This window comes from Oncorhynchus nerka, linkage group LG26 (genome assembly GCF_034236695.1).
Source record: "Oncorhynchus nerka isolate Pitt River linkage group LG26, Oner_Uvic_2.0, whole genome shotgun sequence".
NCBI lineage: Eukaryota > Metazoa > Chordata > Actinopteri > Salmoniformes > Salmonidae > Oncorhynchus > Oncorhynchus nerka.
Window position 1 is genome coordinate 42,534,824 of NC_088421.1, and position 20,195 is coordinate 42,555,018.

Below are 20,195 nucleotides of genomic sequence, written 5' to 3' on the forward strand. Positions count from 1 at the left end.
AGAGCTGAGACCCAGTCTATAGAGGAGACAGAGCTGAGACCCAGTCTATAGAGGGATGTGATGTACAGTCTGTGTGACAGTTGGGAGGAAGGTTCATGGACGGGGTTCTGGAACATGTTTAGTTTTGGAACAGTGTGAGGACGATGCATTGTGATGAGAGAGAGAGGGAGAGAGAGAGAGAGAGAGAGGGAGAGAGAGAGAGAGAGAGAGAGAGAGAGAGAGAGAGAGAGGGAGCAGGCAGCTTGTTCAGCTGTGTGAGGGCTCGTAGGGTTAAACCCTGTGGAGGGTTGGCTGACGTGGCCGCGGCAGTCATGGGTTCTTCTCTTCTTTCTCACACACACACCGGGACTGGGGCCATGGACTCTCACACACACCGGGACTGGGGCCATGGACTCTCACACACACTTGCTGTGGCTGGTCTCTCATCACCTCTGTGGACGGGGAGAGGTTTTCTCCACACACTCATACCGTCATCTCTGGGGACCGGACCCATTCACCGCACACACACCAGCACCGTAAACACACACACACAGTGCTCTACCTCAGGGTGGATGGCTGGCCGCTCCGCCACTCCAGCTACTTTATCTTCATCACCACCTTCACCATCATCATCATCATCTCTAAATTATGAGGATTCGTCAAGGTACTTGTTTTTAGTAATATGATGCTCTACTCTGTAGGAGTTGACAGCCAAATGGCACCCTATTTCCTACTTAGTGCACTACTTTTAACCAGAGTCCCATGAGCCCTGGTCAAAATCTGTGCACTATATAGAGAATAGGGTGCCCGTTGGGACTAAGACCATGTTAGCTGACAGCATAGTGCCTTCAGAGGAGTTTCGGTCCCTTCAGTTTGTTTGAGGAGGATTATGAGTTTGTTTTCTCTGGTCGACTTTTAGAAGTAACATTTTACTTCCCTAGGAGATATCTCTTTATTATTACTGAGAGTAAGTGCTTTTAACTCTCTCTCTCCCTCTCTCTCCCTCTCCCTCTCTCTCTCTCTCTCTCTCTCTCTCTCTCTCTCTCTCTCTCTCTCTCTCTCTCTCTCTCTCTCTCTCTCTCTCTCTCTCTCTCTCTCTCTCTCTCTCTCTCTCTCTGTTGTTCTGCCTGTGGCCACTGCAGTTGTCTTCTGTTTTGATCTCTGTATTCACATTGTATTACTTATGCATTTCTCTTTTATTCTCATTCTGATATTGTGATGTGATGTGTGGTAACAACCCAGACTTTACTGTCTATCTTTATTACTGCCCCTCTCTTCCTCTCTCCCTGTCTTCCTCTCTCCCATTCTTCGTCTCCCTCTCCCTATCTTACTCATCCTCTCTCCCTCCCTCTCCCTCTCTTCATCTCTCCCTCTCTCCCACTCTCCCACTCTCCTTCTCTCCCTCTCTTCCTCTGTCCTTCTCTCCCTCTCTTACTTCATCCTCTCTTCATTCTAGAAGTCTAACAATTGCAATGTGTCTAACTCTCCCTCTCCCCCCTCTCTCTGCAGTCCAGCTGTTGAAATCGTCAGAGCTGGGTCACCACAGTCTACTCTATGTGAAGGAGATAGGACATGGTTGGTTTGGCAAGGTGAGCTGCACCCCAGATTATTTTCTTAGCACATACTAACGACACAGAAACCACTCCTCCCAAAGTCTGTAGCTGGGTTCTGATTCGCTACCCTTGTTCCTGAAGTATGCACAAGATCACTTCCCCTCATGGATGTACAGTAAAGGCATTGTTTAAACATGGACCAGCTAGAGGGAGGTTTCACCATGTATTATACCAGTCCAGTCCTGTATTGTTTAAACATGGACCAGTTAGAGGGAGGTTTCACCATGTAAACATGGACCAGTTGGTTTCACCATGTATTATACCAGTCCATCCCTGTATTGTTTAAACATGGACCAGTTAGAGGGAGGTTTCACCATGTATTATACCAGTCCTGTATTGTTTAAACATGGACCAGTTAGAGGGAGGTTTCACCATGTATTATACCAGTCCAGTCCTGTATTGTTTAAACATGGACCAGTTAGAGGGAGGTTTCACCATGTATTATACCAGTCCAGTCCTGTATTGTTTAAACATGGACCAGTTAGAGGGAGGTTTCACCATGTATTATACCAGTCCAGTCCTGTATTGTTTAAACATGGACCAGTTAGAGGGAGGTTTCACCATGTATTATACCAGTCCAGTCCTGTATTGTTTAAACATGGACCAGTTAGAGGGAGGAGGTTTCACCATGTATTATACCAGTCCATTCCTGTATTGTTTAAACATGGACCAGTTAGAGGGAGGTTTCACCATGTATTATACCAGTCCATTCCTGTATTGTTTAAACATGGACCAGTTAGAGGGAGGTTTCACCATGTATTATACCAGTCCAGTCCTGTATTGTTTAAACATGGACCAGTTAGAGGGAGGTTTCACCATGTATTATACCAGTCCAGTCCTGTATTGTTTAAACATGGACCAGTTAGAGGGAGGTTTCACCATGTATTATACCAGTCCAGTCCTGTATTGTTTAAACATGGACCAGTTAGAGGGAGGTTTTAATTACAGTCCAGTCCTGTATTGTTTAAACATGGACCAGTTAGAGGGAGGTTTCACCATGTATTATACCAGTCCATTCCTGTATTGTTTAAACATGGACCAGTTAGAGGGAGGTTTCACCATGTATTATACCAGTCCATTCCTGTATTGTTTAAACATGGACCAGTTAGAGGGAGGAGGTTTCACCATGTATTATACCAGTCCAGTCCTGTATTGTTTAAACATGGACCAGTTAGAGGAGGTTTCACCATGTATTATACCAGTCCATTCCTGTATTGTTTAAACATGGACCAGTTAGAGGGAGGTTTCACCATGTATATACCAGTCCAGTCCTGTATTGTTTAAACATGGACCATTGTTTTAGAGGGAGGTTTCACCATGTATTATACCAGTCCAGTCCTGTATTGTTTAAACATGGACCAGTTAGAGGGAGGTTTCACCATGTATTATACCAGTCCAGTCCTGTATTGTTTAAACATGGACCAGTTAGAGGGAGGTTTCACCATGTATTATACCAGTCCAGTCCTGTATTGTTTAAACATGGACCAGTTAGAGGGAGGTTTCACCATGTATTATACCAGTCCAGTCCTGTATTGTTTAAACATGGACCAGTTAGAGGGAGGTTTCACCATGTATTATACCAGTCCATTCCTGTATTGTTTAAACATGGACCAGTTAGAGGGAGGTTTCACCATGTATTATACCAGTCCAGTCCTGTATTGTTTAAACATGGACCAGTTAGAGGGAGGTTTCACCATGTATTATACCAGTCCATTCCTGTATTGTTTAAACATGGACCAGTTAGAGGGAGGTTTCACCATGTATTATACCAGTCCATTCCTGTATTGTTTAAACATGGACCAGTTAGAGGGAGGTTTCACCATGTATTATACCAGTCCATTCCTGTATTGTTTAAACATGGACCAGTTAGAGGGAGGTTTCACCATGTATTATACCAGTCCAGTCCTGTATTGTTTAAACATGGACCAGTTAGAGGGAGGTTTCACCATGTATTATACCAGTCCATTCCTGTATTGTTTAAACATGGACCAGTTAGAGGGAGGTTTCACCATGTATTATACCAGTCCATTCCTGTATTGTTTAAACATGGACCAGTTAGAGGGAGGTTTCACCATGTATTATACCAGTCCAGTCCTGTATTGTTTAAACATGGACCAGTTAGAGGGAGGTTTCACCATGTATTATACCAGTCCAGTCCTGTATTGTTTAAACATGGACCAGTTAGAGGGAGGTTTCACCATGTATTATACCAGTCCATTCCTGTATTGTTTAAACATGGACCAGTTAGAGGGAGGTTTCACCATGTATTATACCAGTCCATTCCTGTCCATTCCTGTATTGTTTAAACATGGACCAGTTAGAGGGAGGTTTCACCATGTATTATACCAGTCCAGTCCTGTATTGTTTAAACATGGACCAGTTAGAGGGAGGTTTCACCATGTATTATACCAGTCCAGTCCTGTATTGTTTAAACATGGACCAGTTAGAGGGAGGTTTCACCATGTATTATACCAGTCCAGTCCTGTATTGTTTAAACATCCTGTATTGTTTAAACATGGACCAGTTAGAGGGAGGTTTCACCATGTATTATACCAGTCCTGTATTGTTTAAACATGGACCAGTTAGAGGGAGGTTTCATGTATTATACCATGTAAACATAAACCATTAGAGGGAGGTTTACCAGTCCATTCCTGTATTGTTTAAACATGGACCAGTTAGAGGGAGGTTTCACCATGTATTATACCAGTCCAGTCCTGTATTGTTTAAACATGGACCAGTTAGAGGGAGGTTTCACCATGTATTATACCAGTCCAGTCCTGTATTGTTTAAACATGGACCAGTTAGAGGGAGGTTTCACCATGTATTATACCAGTCCATTCCTGTATTGTTTAAACATGGACCAGTTAGAGGGGAGGTTTCACCATGTATTATACCAGTCCATTCCTGTATTGTTTAAACATGGACCAGTTAGAGGGAGGTTTCACCATGTATTATACCAGTCCAGTCCTGTATTGTTTAAACATGGACCAGTTAGAGGGAGGTTTCACCATGTATTATACCAGTCCATTCCTGTATTGTTTAAACATGGACCAGTTAGAGGGAGGTTTCACCATGTATTATACCAGTCCATTCCTGTATTGTTTAAACATGGACCAGTTAGAGGGAGGTTTCACCATGTATTATACCAGTCCAGTCCTGTATTGTTTAAACATGGACCAGTTAGAGGGAGGTTTCACCATGTATTATACCAGTCCAGTCCTGTATTGTTTAAACATGGACCAGTTAGAGGGAGGTTTCACTGTATTGTTTAAACATGGACCAGTTAGAGGGAGGTTTCACCATGTATTATACCAGTCCTGTATTGTTTAAACATGGACCAGTTAGAGGGAGGTTTCATCATGTATTATACCAGTCCATTCCTGTATTGTTTAAACATGGACCAGTTAGAGGGAGGTTTCACCATGTATTATACCAGTCCTGTATTGTTTAAACATGGACCAGTTAGAGGGAGGTTTCACCATGTATTATACCAGTCCAGTCCTGTATTGTTTAAACATGGACCAGTTAGAGGGAGTATTATACCAGTCCATTCCTGTATTGTTTCAGTCCCATGTATTATACCAGTCCATTCCTGTATTGTTTAAACATGGACCAGTTAGAGGGAGGTTTCACCATGTATTATACCAGTCCATTCCTGTATTGTTTAAACATGGACCAGTTTAGTTAGAGGGAGGTTTCACCATGTATTATACCAGTCCAGTCCTGTATTGTTTAAACATGGACCAGTTAGAGGGAGGTTTCACCATGTATTATACCAGTCCAGTCCTGTATTGTTTAAACATGGACCAGTTAGAGGGAGGTTTCACCATGTATTATACCAGTCCATTCCTGTATTGTTTAAACATGGACCAGTTAGAGGGAGGTTTCACCATGTATTATACCAGTCCATTCCTGTATTGTTTAAACATGGACCAGTTAGAGGGAGGTTTCACCATGTATTATACCAGTCCTGTATTGTTTAAACATGGACCAGTTAGAGGGAGGTTTCACCATGTATTATACCAGTCCATTCCTGTATTGTTTAAACATGGACCAGTTAGAGGGAGGTTTCACCATGTATTGTTTAAACATGGACCAGTCCATTCCTGTATTGTTTAAACATGGACCAGTTAGAGGGAGGTTTCACCATGTATTATACCAGTCCAGTCCTGTATTGTTTAAACATGGACCAGTTAGAGGGAGTTTCACCATGTATTATACCAGTCCATTCCTGTATTGTTTATGGACCTAGAGGGAGTCCAGTCCTGTATTGTTTAAACATGGACCAGTTAGAGGGAGGTTTCACCATGTATTATACCAGTCCAGTCCTGTATTGTTTAAACATGGACCAGTTAGAGGGAGGTTTCACCATGTATTATACCAGTCCATTCCTGTATTGTTTAAACATGGACCAGTTAGAGGGAGGTTTCACCAGTCCATTCCTGTATTGTTTAAACATGGACCAGTTAGAGGGAGGTCATGTATTATACCAGTCCATTCCTGTATTGTTTAAACATGGACCAGTTAGAGGGAGGTTTCACCATGTATTATACCAGTCCATTCCTGTATTGTTTAAACATGGACCAGTTAGAGGGAGGTTTCACCATGTATTATAGTCCATTCCATTGTTTAAACATGGACCAGTTAGAGGGAGGTTTCCATGTATTATATTGTTTAAACATGGACCAGTTAGAGGGAGGTTTCACCATGTATTATACCAGTCCATTCCTGTATTGTTTCCTACCAGTATTGTTTAAACATGGACCAGTTAGAGGGAGGTTTCACCATGTATTATACCAGTCCATTCCTGTATTGTTTAAACATGGACCAGTTAGAGGAGGTTTCACCATGTATTATACCAGTCCATTCCTGTATTGTTTAAACATGGACCAGTTAGAGGGAGGTTTCATCATGTATTATACCAGTCCCTGTATTGTTTAAACATGTATTGTTTAAACAGTTAGAGGGAGGTTTCATCATGTATTATACCAGTCCATTCCTGTATTGTTTAAACATGGACCAGCTAGAGGGAGGTTTCACCATGTATTATACCAGTCCATTCCTGTATTGTTTAAACATGGACCAGTTAGAGGGAGGTTTCACCATGTATTATACCAGTCCATTCCTGTATTGTTTAAACATGGACCAGTTAGAGGGAGGTTTCATCATGTATTATACCAGTCCTGTATTGTTTAAACATGGACCAGTTAGAGGGAGGTTTCATCATGTATTATACCAGTCCATTCCTGTATTGTTTAAACATGGACCAGCTAGTGTAAGTCGATCTGGATAAGATTGTCTGCTAAATGACAAAAAAATGGCAATGTCAAATGTTCTGAGGGTGAGTGAGAGAATGAGTGTACACTTTAGCGAGAATAAGGGTAAAGATTGGGACAAAACAGCAGCCTGTGTCTTTCCCTATATCCTCTCTCTTCCTGCTTTCCTCCATGTTACTGTCAACATCCCAAATGGCACCATATTCCCTATATAGTGCACTACTTTGGGCCAAAGCCTTATGGGCCCTGGTCAAACGTAGTGCAGTATATAGGGGATAGGGTGCCATTGGAGACATACCATTGGAGTGTGCTGTGAGGTAGTGTGTGTGGAATGTGTGTGAAATGTGGTGTTGATCTTATTAGGGCCACAAGCTGACCTACAGCCTTGTCTGTCTGAGAGCTGGGACTATCTACATGTCACACTGAATTCCATTCCATCTGCATTGCTTCCTGAGACAAAGCTTTTTAGTTAGTGCTGAACTGTATGTTTTGCTCTTCTCTCTGTCTCTACCTCTGTCTCCCCCCATGTCTCTCCCTGTCTCTCCCTCTGTCTCTCCCTCTGTCTCTCCCTCTGTCTCTCCCTCTGTCTCTGTCCTCCTGTCTCTCACCTCTATTATCCCCTGTCTGTCTCTACCGCTGTCTCTCCCTCTGTCTCCCTCTGTCTCTCCCTGTCTCTCCCTCTGTCTCTCCCTCTGTCTCTCCCTCTGTCTCTACCGCTGTCTCTCCCTCTGTCTCTCCCTCTGTCTCCCTCTGTCTCTCCCTGTCTCTCTCTCTATCTCTCTCCCTGTCTCTACCTCTGTTCTAGGGAGTCTCACCTTGTCTGTCTCCTCAGTCACATGTCCTGAATTCCATTCCATCTGCATTGCTTCCTGAAACAAAGCTTTAGTTAGGAGGGAGTTTTCTCTGCTGAACTGTATGTTTTAAACATCTCCCTCTGTCTCTCCCTCTGTCTCTACCGCTGTCTCTCCCTCTGTCTCCCTCTGTCTCTACCTCTGTCTCTCCCTCTGTCTCCCTCTGTCTCTCCCTCTATCTCTCTCTCTGTCTTTCTCTGTCTCTCCCTGTCTCTCTCTCTATCTCTCTCTGTCTTTCTCTCTGTCTTTCTCTCTGTCTCTCCCTCTGTCTCCCTCTGTCTCTCCCTGTCTCTCTCTCTATCTCTCTCTCTGTCTTTCTCTGTCTCTCCGTTGCCCCCTGTCTTTACCATGTTAACTACTGTAAATGTTTTTGTGTGTGTCTCTGTGGGTCCTGTATAGGTTCTCTTGGGGGAGGTGAATGCAGGTCTCAGCACCACCCAGGTGGTGGTCAAGGAGCTGAAGGCCAGTGCCAGTGTCCAGGACCAGATGCACTTCCTGGAAGAGGCACAGCCATACCGGTCAGAACTACAACAATATGGATTTCATACCCTGTATACCCCAGTCTTTGCATCCAGTACAATTAATTAATTAATTAATCAATCAATTGGTGAATGAATGAATGAATGAATGAATGCCTATATATGGTTATCCTGCTACCTCTTTCCATGTGTTCTGACTGTATGTTCACTATAAACTATGACAGTAAACGTGACTGTTGAACTATGACCCATCTCCTCTACCTCCCCCTTCCCCCAGTGCCCTCCAGAACCCAGCCCTCCTGCAGTGCCTGGCACAGTGCTCAGAGGTTACACCCTATCTACTGGTCATGGAGTTCTGTCCTCTGGTGAGAGAAACCTCCCCTAGCCCCCTAACCCCTATCTCAGAGGTCACAACCACCTTCTATATGGAGTTCTCTGGTGAGATGGATACTTGCTCCCCCTGTTGGTGGAATACAGTACTGTTACAGCCAGGGACAATCTGCTCTCTACCCTTTCCTCTGGGTTTGCAGAAGGGTCTGAGCTTCCACCATATTGATTACACCCTTACGGATCAGAGCTTCCACCATTTTGCTAACACCTTACGGATCAGAGCTTCCACCATATTGCTAACACCTTACAGATCAGAGTTTCCACCATATTGCTAACACCTTACAGATTAGAGTTTCCACCATACTGCTAACACCTTACAGATCAGAGTTTCCACCATACTGCTAACACCTTACAGATCAGAGTTTCCACCATACTGCTAACACCTTACAGATCAGAGTTTCCACCATACTGCTAACACCTTACAGATCAGAGTTTCCACCATACTGCTAACACCTTACAGATCAGAGTTTCCACCATACTGCTAACACCTTACAGATCAGAGTTTCCACCATACTGCTAACACCTTACAGATCAGAGTTTCCACCATACTGCTAACACCTTACAGATCGCAGTTTCCACTTCCACCATACTGCTAACACCTTACAGATCAGAGTTTCCACCATACTGCTAACACCTTACAGATCGCAGTTTCCACTTCCACCATACTGCTAACACCTTACAGATCAGAGTTTCCACCATACTGCTAACACCTTACAGATCGCAGTTTCCACTTCCACCATACTGCTAACAGACATAGAAGGAGAAGTGGATGAGAGCAAGTTGTGACGGGTTATTGTACACACATACATTACAAACATAGGTTTGTGTGTCCCAAATGGCATCCTATATTCATATCTACTGCACTACTTTTGACCATATTCCCTATATAGTGCACTAGGGAATATGGTGATATAGAGTGCCAAATCATTTTATGACATCACTTCCTGTCCTGGTCATCAGGGCGACCTGAAGAGTTACCTGCGCAGCTGTCGGGCGGCTGACTCCGTGACCCCTGATCCCCTGACCCTCCAGCGAATGGCGTGCGAGATCGCCTCGGGCCTGCTGCACCTGCACAAACACAACTTCATTCACAGGTGGGTTAGTGGACACCTTCACAAACACAACTTCATTCACAGGTGGGTTAGTGGACACCTTCACAAACACAACTTCATTCACAGGTGGGTTAGTAGACACCTTCACAAACACAACTTCATTCACAGGTGGGTTAGTAGACACCTTCACAAACACAACTTCATTCACAGGTGGGTTAGTGGACACCTTCACAAACACAACTTCATTCACAGGTGGGTTAGTAGACACCTTCACAAACACAACTTCATTCACAGGTGGGTTAGTAGACACCTTCACAAACACAACTTCACTCACAGGTGGGTTAGTGGACACCTTCACAAACACAACTTCACTCACAGGTGGGTTAGTAGACACCTTCACAAACACAACTTCATTCACAGGTGGGTTAGTAGACACCTTCACAAACACAACTTCATTCACAGGTGGGTTAGTGGACACCTTCACAAACACAACTTCACTCACAGGTGGGTTAGTGGACACCTTCACAAACACAACTTCACTCACAGGTGGGTTAGTAGACACCTTCACAAACACAACTTCATTCACAGGTGGGTTAGTAGACACCTTCACAAACACAACTTCATTCACAGGTGGGTTAGTAGACACCTTCACAAAACAACTTCCTTACGAACTTGAGTCCTAATGAAAGTCCTAGAACATATCAATCATTCCATAGCAGTATGTTTCTGATATGTTGTAGTGAAGAGTAATGATATATACACTGTATGTATGGTAACATACATGTTGTAGTGAAGAGTAATGATATATACACTGTATGTATGGTAACATACATGTTGTAGTGAAGAGTAATGATATATACACTGTATCTACGGTAACATACATGTTGTAGTGAAGAGTAATGATATATACACTGTATGTATGGTAACATACATGTTATAGTGAAGGGTAATGATATATACACTGTATTTACGGTAACATACATGTTGTAGTGAAGAGTAATGATATATACACTGTATTTACGGTAACATACATGTTGTAGTGAAGAGTAATGATATATACACTGTATGTATGGTAACATACATGTTGTAGTGAAGAGTAATGATATATACACTGTATGTATGGGAGCATACATGTTGTAGTGAAGAGTAATGATATATACACTGTATGTATGGTAACATACATGTTGTAGTGAAGAGTAATGATATATACACTGTATGTATGGTAACATACATGTTGTAGTGAAGAGTAATGATATATACACTGTATGTATGGTAACATACATGTTGTAGTGAAGAGTAATGATATATACACTGTATGTATGGTAACATACATGTTGTAGTGAAGAGTAATGATATATACACTGTATTTACGGTAACATACATGTTGTAGTGAAGACTAATGATATATACACTGTATTTATGGTAACACATGTTGTAGTGAAGAGTAATGATATATACACTGTATTTACGGTAACATACATGTTGTAGTGAAGAGTAATGATATATACACTGTATTTACGGTAACATACATGTTGTAGTGAAGAGTAATGATATATACACTGTATTTATGGTAACATACATGTTGTAGTGAAGAGTAATGGTATATACACTGTATCTACGGTAACATACATGTTGTAGTGAAGAGTAATGATATATACACTGTATGTATGGTAACATACATGTTGTAGTGAAGAGTAATGATATATACACTGTATTTACGGTAACATACATGTTGTAGTGAAGAGTAATGATATATACACTGTATGTATGGTAACATACATGTTGTAGTGAAGAGTAATGATATATACACTGTATTTACGGTAACATACATGTTGTAGTGAAGAGTAATGATATATACACTGTATTTACGGTAACATACATGTTGTAGTGAAGAGTAATGATATATACACTGTATGTATAGTAACATACATGTTGTAGTGAAGAGTAATGATATATACACTGTATGTATGGTAACATACATGTTGTAGTGAAGACTAATGATATATACACTGTATGTATGGTAACATACATGTTGTAGTGAAGAGTAATGATATATACACTGTATGTATGGTAACATACATGTTGTAGTGAAGAGTAATGATATATACACTGTATGTATGGTAACATACATGTTGTAGTGAAGAGTAATGATATATACACTGTATTTACGGTAACATACATGTTGTAGTGAAGAGTAATGATATATACACTGTATGTAGGGTAACATACATGTTGTAGTGAAGAGTAATGATATATACACTGTATTTACGGTAACATACATGTTGTAGTGAAGAGTAATGATATATACACTGTATCTACGGTAACATACATGTTGTAGTGAAGAGTAATGATATATACACTGTATTTATGGTAACATACATGTTGTAGTGAAGAGTAATGATATATACACTGTATGTATGGTAACATACATGTTGTAGTGAAGAGTAATGATATATACACTGTATCTACGGTAACATACATGTTGTAGTGAAGAGTAATGATATATACACTGTATTTATGGTAACATACATGTTGTAGTGAAGAGTAATGATATATACACTGTATTTATGGTAACATACATGTTGTAGTGAAGAGTAATGATATATACACTGTATTTATGGTAACATACATGTTGTAGTGAAGAGTAATGATATATACACTGTATGTATGGTAACATACATGTTGTAGTGAAGGGTAATGATATATACACTGTATTTACGGTAACATACATGTTGTAGAGAAGAGTAATGATATATACACTGTATTTACGGTAACATACATGTTGTAGTGAAGAGTAATGATATATACACTTATTTACAGTAACATACATGTTGTAGTGAAGAGTAATGATATATACACTGTATGTATAGTAACATACATGTTGTAGTGAAGAGTAATGATATATACACTGTATGTATGGTAACATACATGTTGTAGTGAAGAGTAATGATATATACACTGTATTTACGGTAACATACATGTTGTAGTGAAGAGTAATGATATATACACTGTATGTATGGTAACATACATGTTGTAGTGAAGAGTAATGATATATACACTGTATCTACGGTAACATACATGTTGTAGTGAAGAGTAATGGTATATACACTGTATGTATGGTAACATACATGTTGTAGTGAAGAGTAATGATATATACACTGTATGTATGGGAACATACATGTTGTAGTGAAGAGTAATGATATATACACTGTATGTATGGTAACATACATGTTGTAGTGAAGAGTAATGATATATACACTGTATGTATGGTAACATACATGTTGTAGTGAAGAGTAATGATATATACACTGTATGTATGGTAACATACATGTTGTAGGGACATAAAACCGATAGAGGGAACTGAATCGGGATGATCTGGAGGATGTTGAAGGATCACTCTGACACATCCCACCCTAGATACAACTGGGACTGTGCAGCTGGTCTGTCTCCAAATTAACATGATATTGAGGATATTATATACATCACAATCTGTTCCTAATTACCTTACCTGTTATAATAAATGTTAAATAAAAATATGGAAATATGTAAGGATATGACTGAAGCTGTGTTGCTCTGGCTCCCCCTGCTGGTCTGTCCCGGTAACAACATCCTGGTGCTGCCTGAGTGACTCTCACCAACTCCAGCATCAGTGATTTTGTTGCCGGGGGGAACCCCTCTCTCCTTGTTACCATAGTAGCAGCCAATCATGTGCTGAGGAGCTGATGATAGGTAGAGTTAAGATCAACAAAATCTCGCTGCCTGTGTAGTAGTCAGAAATAGCCACAGAGAAAAATGAGAAATCCACGTAGCTACTTGTGCAGTCATACCAGTGAATTACATCCGTACTTTATGCTATTGAGCGGTAAAATGTTGTGAAGCATCATGTTTTCCTGTGGTACAATACATTCAATAACAATGATTGAATGGTTTATTGTGATACGATATTACTGTAGTCAGAGTATTACATATGGTTTAGTCTGGTCTGGTGACTGGGTGGCAGGTAGCCTAGCGGTTAAGAGCGTTGGGCCAGTAACTGAAAGGTTGCTGGTTTGAATCTCTGAGCAGACGAGGTGAAAAATCTGACGATGTGCCCTTGAGCAAGGTACTTAACCCTAAATGCTGCTGTAAGTCTCTCTGGATAACAGGGTCTGCTAAATGGCTATAATGTAACAATGTGATGAACTGTTCCTCCCTCTCCTCTTTACAGTGACCTGGCCTTAAGGAACTGCCTTCTGACCTCAGAGAGGACAGTAAAGATAGGAGACTATGGCCTCTCACACAGCAGATACAAGGTGAGCCTACAGTATTAACCAGTCTTGGTGAGTCTACAGTAATAAACCAGTCTTGGTGAGTCTACAGTAATAAACCAGTCTTGGTGAGTCTACAGTAATAAACCAGTCTTGGTGAATCTACAGTAATAAACCAGTCTTGGTGAACCTACAGTAATAAACCAGTCTTGATGAATCTACAGTAATAAACCAGTCTTGATGAGTCTACAGTAATTAACCAGTCTTGGTGAGTATACAGTAATTAACCAGTCTTGGTGAATCTACAGTAATAAACCAGTCTTGGTGAATCTACAGTAATAAACCAGTCTTGATGAATATACAGTAATAAACCAGTCTTGATGAGTCTACAGTAATAAACCAGTCTTGGTGAATCTACAGTAATAAACCAGTCTTGATGAGTCTACAGTAATAAACCAGTCTTGGTGAATCTACAGTAATAAACCAGTCTTGATGAATCTACAGTAATAAACCAGTCTTGGTGAATCTACAGTAATAAACCAGTCTTGATGAATCTACAGTAATAAACCAGTCTTGTGAATCTACAGTAATAAACCAGTCTTGGTGATCTACAGTAATAACCAGTCCAGTACAGTTAACCAGTCTTGGTGAATCTACAGTAATAAACCAGTCTTGGTGAGTCTACAGTAATAAAAGTCTTGGTGAAGTCAGTAATAAACCAGGTGAATCTACAGTAATAAACCAGTCTTGGTGAATCTACAGTAATAAACCAGTCTTGATGAGTCTACAGTAATAAACCAGTCTTGGTGTAATAATAAACCAGTCTTGATGAGTCTACAGTAATAAACCAGTCTTGGTGAATCTACAGTAATAAACCAGTCTTGATGAGTCTACAGTAATAAACCAGTCTTGATGAATCTACAGTAATAAACCAGTCTTGGTGAGTCTACAGTAATTAACCAGTCTTGGTGAGTCTACAGTAATAAACCAGTCTTGGTGAATCTACAGTAATAAACCAGTCTTGGTGAATCTACAGTAATAAACCAGTCTTGGTGAATCTACAGTAATAAACCATGAATCTACAGTAATAAACCAATGAATCTACAGTAATAAACCAGTCTTGATGAATCTACAGTAATAAACCAGTCTTGGTGAGTCTACAGTAATAAACCAGTCTTGGTGAATCTACAGTAATAAACCAGTCTTGGTGAATCTACAGTAATAAACCAGTCTTGATGAGTCTACAGTAATTAACCAGTCTTGGTGAGTCTACAGTAATAAACCAGTCTTGGTGAATATACAGTAATTAACCAGTCTTGGTTATATTGTATGATGTATTTTTCTACATACTGAATGGGGTGGGGCAGAAGAATAGTTTCCATTGTAACAGACAGACGATAAATTCGTATATCCATCTAATGATTCTGCACTATTCTACTCTGTAGGATGACTACTTTGTGACTCCAGATCAGATCTGGGTGCCGCTGCGTTGGATCGCCCCAGAGCTCATAGACGAGGTGCATGGTAACCTACTAGTGGTGGACCAGACTAAGGACAGCAACGTCTGGTGAGCAGGAGGGAGGGGTCAGGGGTTCAAGGGTGTAGGAATGAATGGTGTCAGCACCATACACTATGGTTGACTCAGCCCTTACGGTGTTATTGTTAAGGTCAACAATACAGCTCTTCAACCTAACCTAGCCTGATCCCAGATTTGACTTATGGTGTTATTGATACAACTCTTCAACCACAGCTAGCCTGATCCCAGATTTGACTTATGGTGTTATTGATACAACTCTTCAACCACAGTTAGCCTGGTCCCAGATTTGACTTATGGTGTTATTGATACAGCTCTTCAACCAAACCTAGCCTGGTCCCAGATCAGTTTGTGCTCTTTCCAACTCCATAGCTCATTGTCAATCCAGATGTGACATGACAATGAGTGACAAGGAGTTGTCATGACAGCACAAACACACTGGGACTAAATAAAGGCTAATTAAAGCCTGCTACAACTAATCAAACCTCTATTGAATAGAGCTCGGTGTTTTCCCTGCCTAAGAGAAACCCTGGGATCTGGTGTCCAGAGTTTTTCCTAGTCAGGCCACATGGTCACCTATGAAGTTCCTCATCGGAAGACATTACTTCATGGGATTGTCTCCGTTCTAGGTCTCTGGGAGTGACTATCTGAAGACGTTACTTCATGGGTTTGTCTCCGTTCTAGGTCTCTGGGAGTGACTATCTGAAGACGTTACTTCATGGGTTTGTCTCTGTTCTAGGTCTCTGGGAGTGACTATCTGAAGACGTTTCTTCATGGTTTGTCTCTGTTCTAGGTCTCTGGGAGTGACTATCTGAAGACGTTTCTTCATGGGTTTGTCTCTGTTCTAGGTCTCTGGGAGTGACTATCTAAAGACATGGGTTTTTCTTCAGGTCTCTGGGGTTTGTCTCTTCATGGTTTGTTCTAGGTCTCTGGGAGTGACTATCTGAAGACGTTTCTTCGTGGGTTTGTCTCTGTTCTAGGTCTCTGGGAGTGACTATCTAAAGACGTTTCTTCGTGGGTTTGTCTCCGTTCTAGGTCTCTGGGAGTGACTGTCTGAAGACATTACTTCATGGGTTTGTCTCTGTTCTAGGTCTCTGGGAGTGACTATCTGGGAGTTGTTTGAGTTGGGGAACCAGCCGTACAGACACTACACTGACAGACAGGTCCTGACCTACGCTGTGAAGGAACAGCAGCTCAAACTAACCAGGCCCCGGCTCAAAGTACCCCTGGCTGAGCGCTGGTGAGTACACACACACAGATATACACACAAACACAAACACACACGCGCATGCACACATACACACACAAATGCATAAATGCACTAATGCGCACACGGGCGCCTACACAGGATACACCACAATCCTTTGGTCTGTAACCAATCATTAGTACTCCCTATCCTCATATCAACCAATCAATGCCTTTTATACTGGCGCACGAACCAACCATTAGTCTTCTTCTCCTGACATGGGTTGTAATCAATACCTTATTAATCTGGCTATGAGCCTCTCATTTGGTCAGCACCATATAATACATATTTCTGGCATCTCACACATACAGTACACAACACCTACAGTGGGGAGAACAAGTATTTGATACACTGCCGATTTTGCAGGTTTTCCTACTTACAAAGCATGAGATGTCTGTAATTTTTTTATCATAGGTACACTTCAACTGTGAGAGACGGAATCTAAAACAAAAATCCAGAAAATCACATTGTATGATTTTTAAGTAATTAATTTGCATTTTATTGCATGACATAAGTATTTGATACATCAGAAAAGCAGAACTTAATATTTGGTACAGAAAACTTTGTTTGCAATAACAGAGATCATATGTTTCCAGGTTTGCACACACTGCAGCAGGGATTTTGGCCCACTCCTCCATACAGACCTTCTCCAGATCCTTCATGTTTCGGGGCTGTCGCTGGGCAATACGGACATTCAGCTTCCTCCAAAGATTTTCTATTGGGTTCAGGTCTGGAGACTGGCTAGGCCACTCCAGGACCTTGAGATTCTTCTTACGGAGCCACTCCTTAGTTGCCCTGGCTGTGTGTTTCGGGTCGTTGTCATGCTGGAAGACCCAGCCACGACCCATCTTCAATGCTCTTACTGAGGGAAGGAGGTTGTTGACCAAGATCTCATGATACATGACCCCATCCATCCTCCCCTCAATACGGTGCAGTAGTCTTGTCCCCTTTGCAGAAAAGCATCCCCAAATAATGATGTTTCCACCTCCATGCTTCATGGTTGGGATGGTGTTCTTGGGGTTGTACTCATCCTTCTTCTTCCTCCAAACACGGCAAGTGGAGTTTAGACCAAAAAGCTCTATTTTTGTCTCATCAGACCACATGACCTTCTCCCATTCCTCCTCTGGATCATCCAGATGGTCATTGGCAAACTTCAGACGGGCCTGGACATGCTCTGGCTTGAGCAGGGGGACCTTGCATGCGCTGCAGGATTTTAATCCATGACGGCGTAGTGTGTTACTAATGGTTTTCTTTGAGACTGTGGTCCCAGCTCTCTTCAGGGCATTGACCAGGTCCTGCTGTGTAGTTCTGGGCTGATCCCTCACCTTCCTCATGATCATTGATGCCCACGAGGTGAGATCTTGCATGGAGCCCCAGACTGAGGGTGATTGACCGTCATCTTGAACTTCTTCCATTTTCTAATAATTGTGCCAACAGTTGTTGCCTTCTCACCAAGCTGCTTGCCTATTGTCATGTAGCCCATCCCAACCTTGTGCAGGTCTACAATTTTATCCCTGATGTCCTTACACAGCCCTCTGGTCTTGGCCATTGTGGAGAGGTTGGAGTCTGTTTGATTGAGTGTGTGGACAGGTGTCTTTTATACAGGTAACGAGTTCAAACAGGTGCAGTTAATACAGGTAATGAGTGGAGAACAGGAGGGTTTCTTAAAGAAAAACTAACAGGTCTGTGAGAGCCGGAATTCTTACTGGTTGGTAGGTGATCAAATACTTGTGTCATGCAATAAAATGCAAATGAATTACTTAAAAATCATACAATGTGACTTTCTGGATTTTTGTTTTAGATTCCGTCTCTCACAGTTGAAGTGTACCTATGATAAAAATTACAGACCTCTACATGCTTTGTAAGTAGGAAAACCTGCAAAATCATCAGTGTATCAAATACTTGTTCTCCCCACTGTATGTATTCATCCTTCTCTGGATGTCTGGCAAATAGTGTTCCTTTTATCAAGCATGTTACTCATTTAAAACAACCTGCGTATTTAACGCTGACACACACAGACACATACCTTCCTATATGCTGACCAATCTTTCCAATCACAGTTTCTGTACCTGGCTTGTATATATTCTTGTCAGATTGTAAGACTGGCGGCCAGAAACAGCTGACGAAGGACTTCGTCGTCATATTGCTATTTTCTAAATCAATTCCATGGTAGCTGCCTCATTTCAGTGTGATACAGCAATTTTTCATAATAAATTGATGAACCTCCAGAATTACAGAGTAACACTTCTTCATCCCTCCCTCCCTCCCTCCCTCCCTCCCTCCCTCCCTCTGTCTGTCGCTCCCTCCCTCCCTCCCTCTGCTATTGCTCCCTCTGTCTCTCCCTCTCCCTCCATCTGTCTGTCTGTCTGTCCCTCCATCTGTCTGTCGCTCCCTCCCCCCTATTTCTCTCTCTCCCCCTCTCTCTCTGTTGCTCCCTCCCTCTCTCTCTCCCTCCCTCCCTCCGTCCCTCTCCCTCCCCTCTCCCTCTCTCCCTCTGTCTGTTGCTCCCTCCCTCCGCTGTCGCTCCCTCTGTCTCTATCTGCCTCCCTCCCTACCTTTGCCTGTTGCTCCCTTCCTCTGTCTGTCTCCCCCTCCCTCTGGCCCTCCCTTTCTCCCTCTTTCTCTCCCTCCTTCCCTCCTTCTCTGTCACTCCCCCTCCTCCCCTCCCTCCCTCCCTCCCGCTCTGTCGCTCCCCCTCACCCCTCTCTCTCTCCCCACATCCCTCCCTCTCTCTGTCCCCCCCCAGGTATGAAGTGATGCAGTTCTGCTGGCTGCAGCCAGAGCAGAGACCCAACAGTGAGGAGGTACACCTCCTCCTCACCTACCTGTGTGCCAAGGGGGCCAGTGGAGTCCAGGAGGACTTTGAACAGCGCTGGAACTCCCTGAGACCCAACCTGACTGGCAGCACCACCCACAGCCACACCGCCCCAGCCCCTCCACCACTAGCCCAGACTACTGTCCCTGCCCCAGCCCGACCATCTATCCCTGGGGACGTGGGGTTGGAGCCGGCCTCCACCTCCCGCAACTCCTTCCCCCTCCTAGAACACTTCTCCCACGACAGCTTCCACTCAGACAGCGGTGACGACATCCTGACCGTGACAGAGACCAGCTATGGTGGGCTCAACTTTGAGTACAAGTGGGAGCAGGCGAGAGCCGAGCAGCCATACTGTTCCTCATCCACCAGCGGGCCTCTGGGCCAGGGCAACCCTCACTACCAGGACGTATACTACCCCGTCGGGAACACCTCCACCTCGGGCAGCTGTAAAGGGGACGGAGGGGATGGAGGGCTTGTTCTGGGGGTCTCCCCATCCTACTACGAGTCCGACCACTCCGGATCGGGATCAGGGTCGGGGTAGGGGTGGTGCCGGTGTTGAGCGCTCACAGCCCTTCGGTCGGCAGTGAGTACTACATCCGTATTGAGGAGCCGGTGGAGTGTAATATCAACCTGGATGATAGTGTGGTTGACTACAGCCCTGGGTTGGAGGCTGAGGATGGCAGCCTCTCCTCAGGGAGCAGAACCCCAGCCCC

At 42.7% G+C, this 20,195-nt stretch overlaps 1 protein-coding gene across 1 annotated transcript in view; it reads left to right on the forward strand.

The window, feature by feature from the left end:
* Positions 1–20,195, forward strand: part of LOC115116125 (serine/threonine-protein kinase LMTK1-like) — a 122,719-nt gene that overhangs the window by 69,438 nt on the left and 33,086 nt on the right. The window contains 9 exon segments of the mRNA XM_065010764.1: positions 1,489–1,568; positions 8,119–8,237; positions 8,476–8,563; positions 9,549–9,682; positions 13,848–13,932; positions 15,333–15,454; positions 16,512–16,661; positions 19,414–20,011; positions 20,014–20,195. Of these exon segments, the coding sequence (XP_064866836.1) occupies positions 1,489–1,568; positions 8,119–8,237; positions 8,476–8,563; positions 9,549–9,682; positions 13,848–13,932; positions 15,333–15,454; positions 16,512–16,661; positions 19,414–20,011; positions 20,014–20,195 (1,558 nt within the window).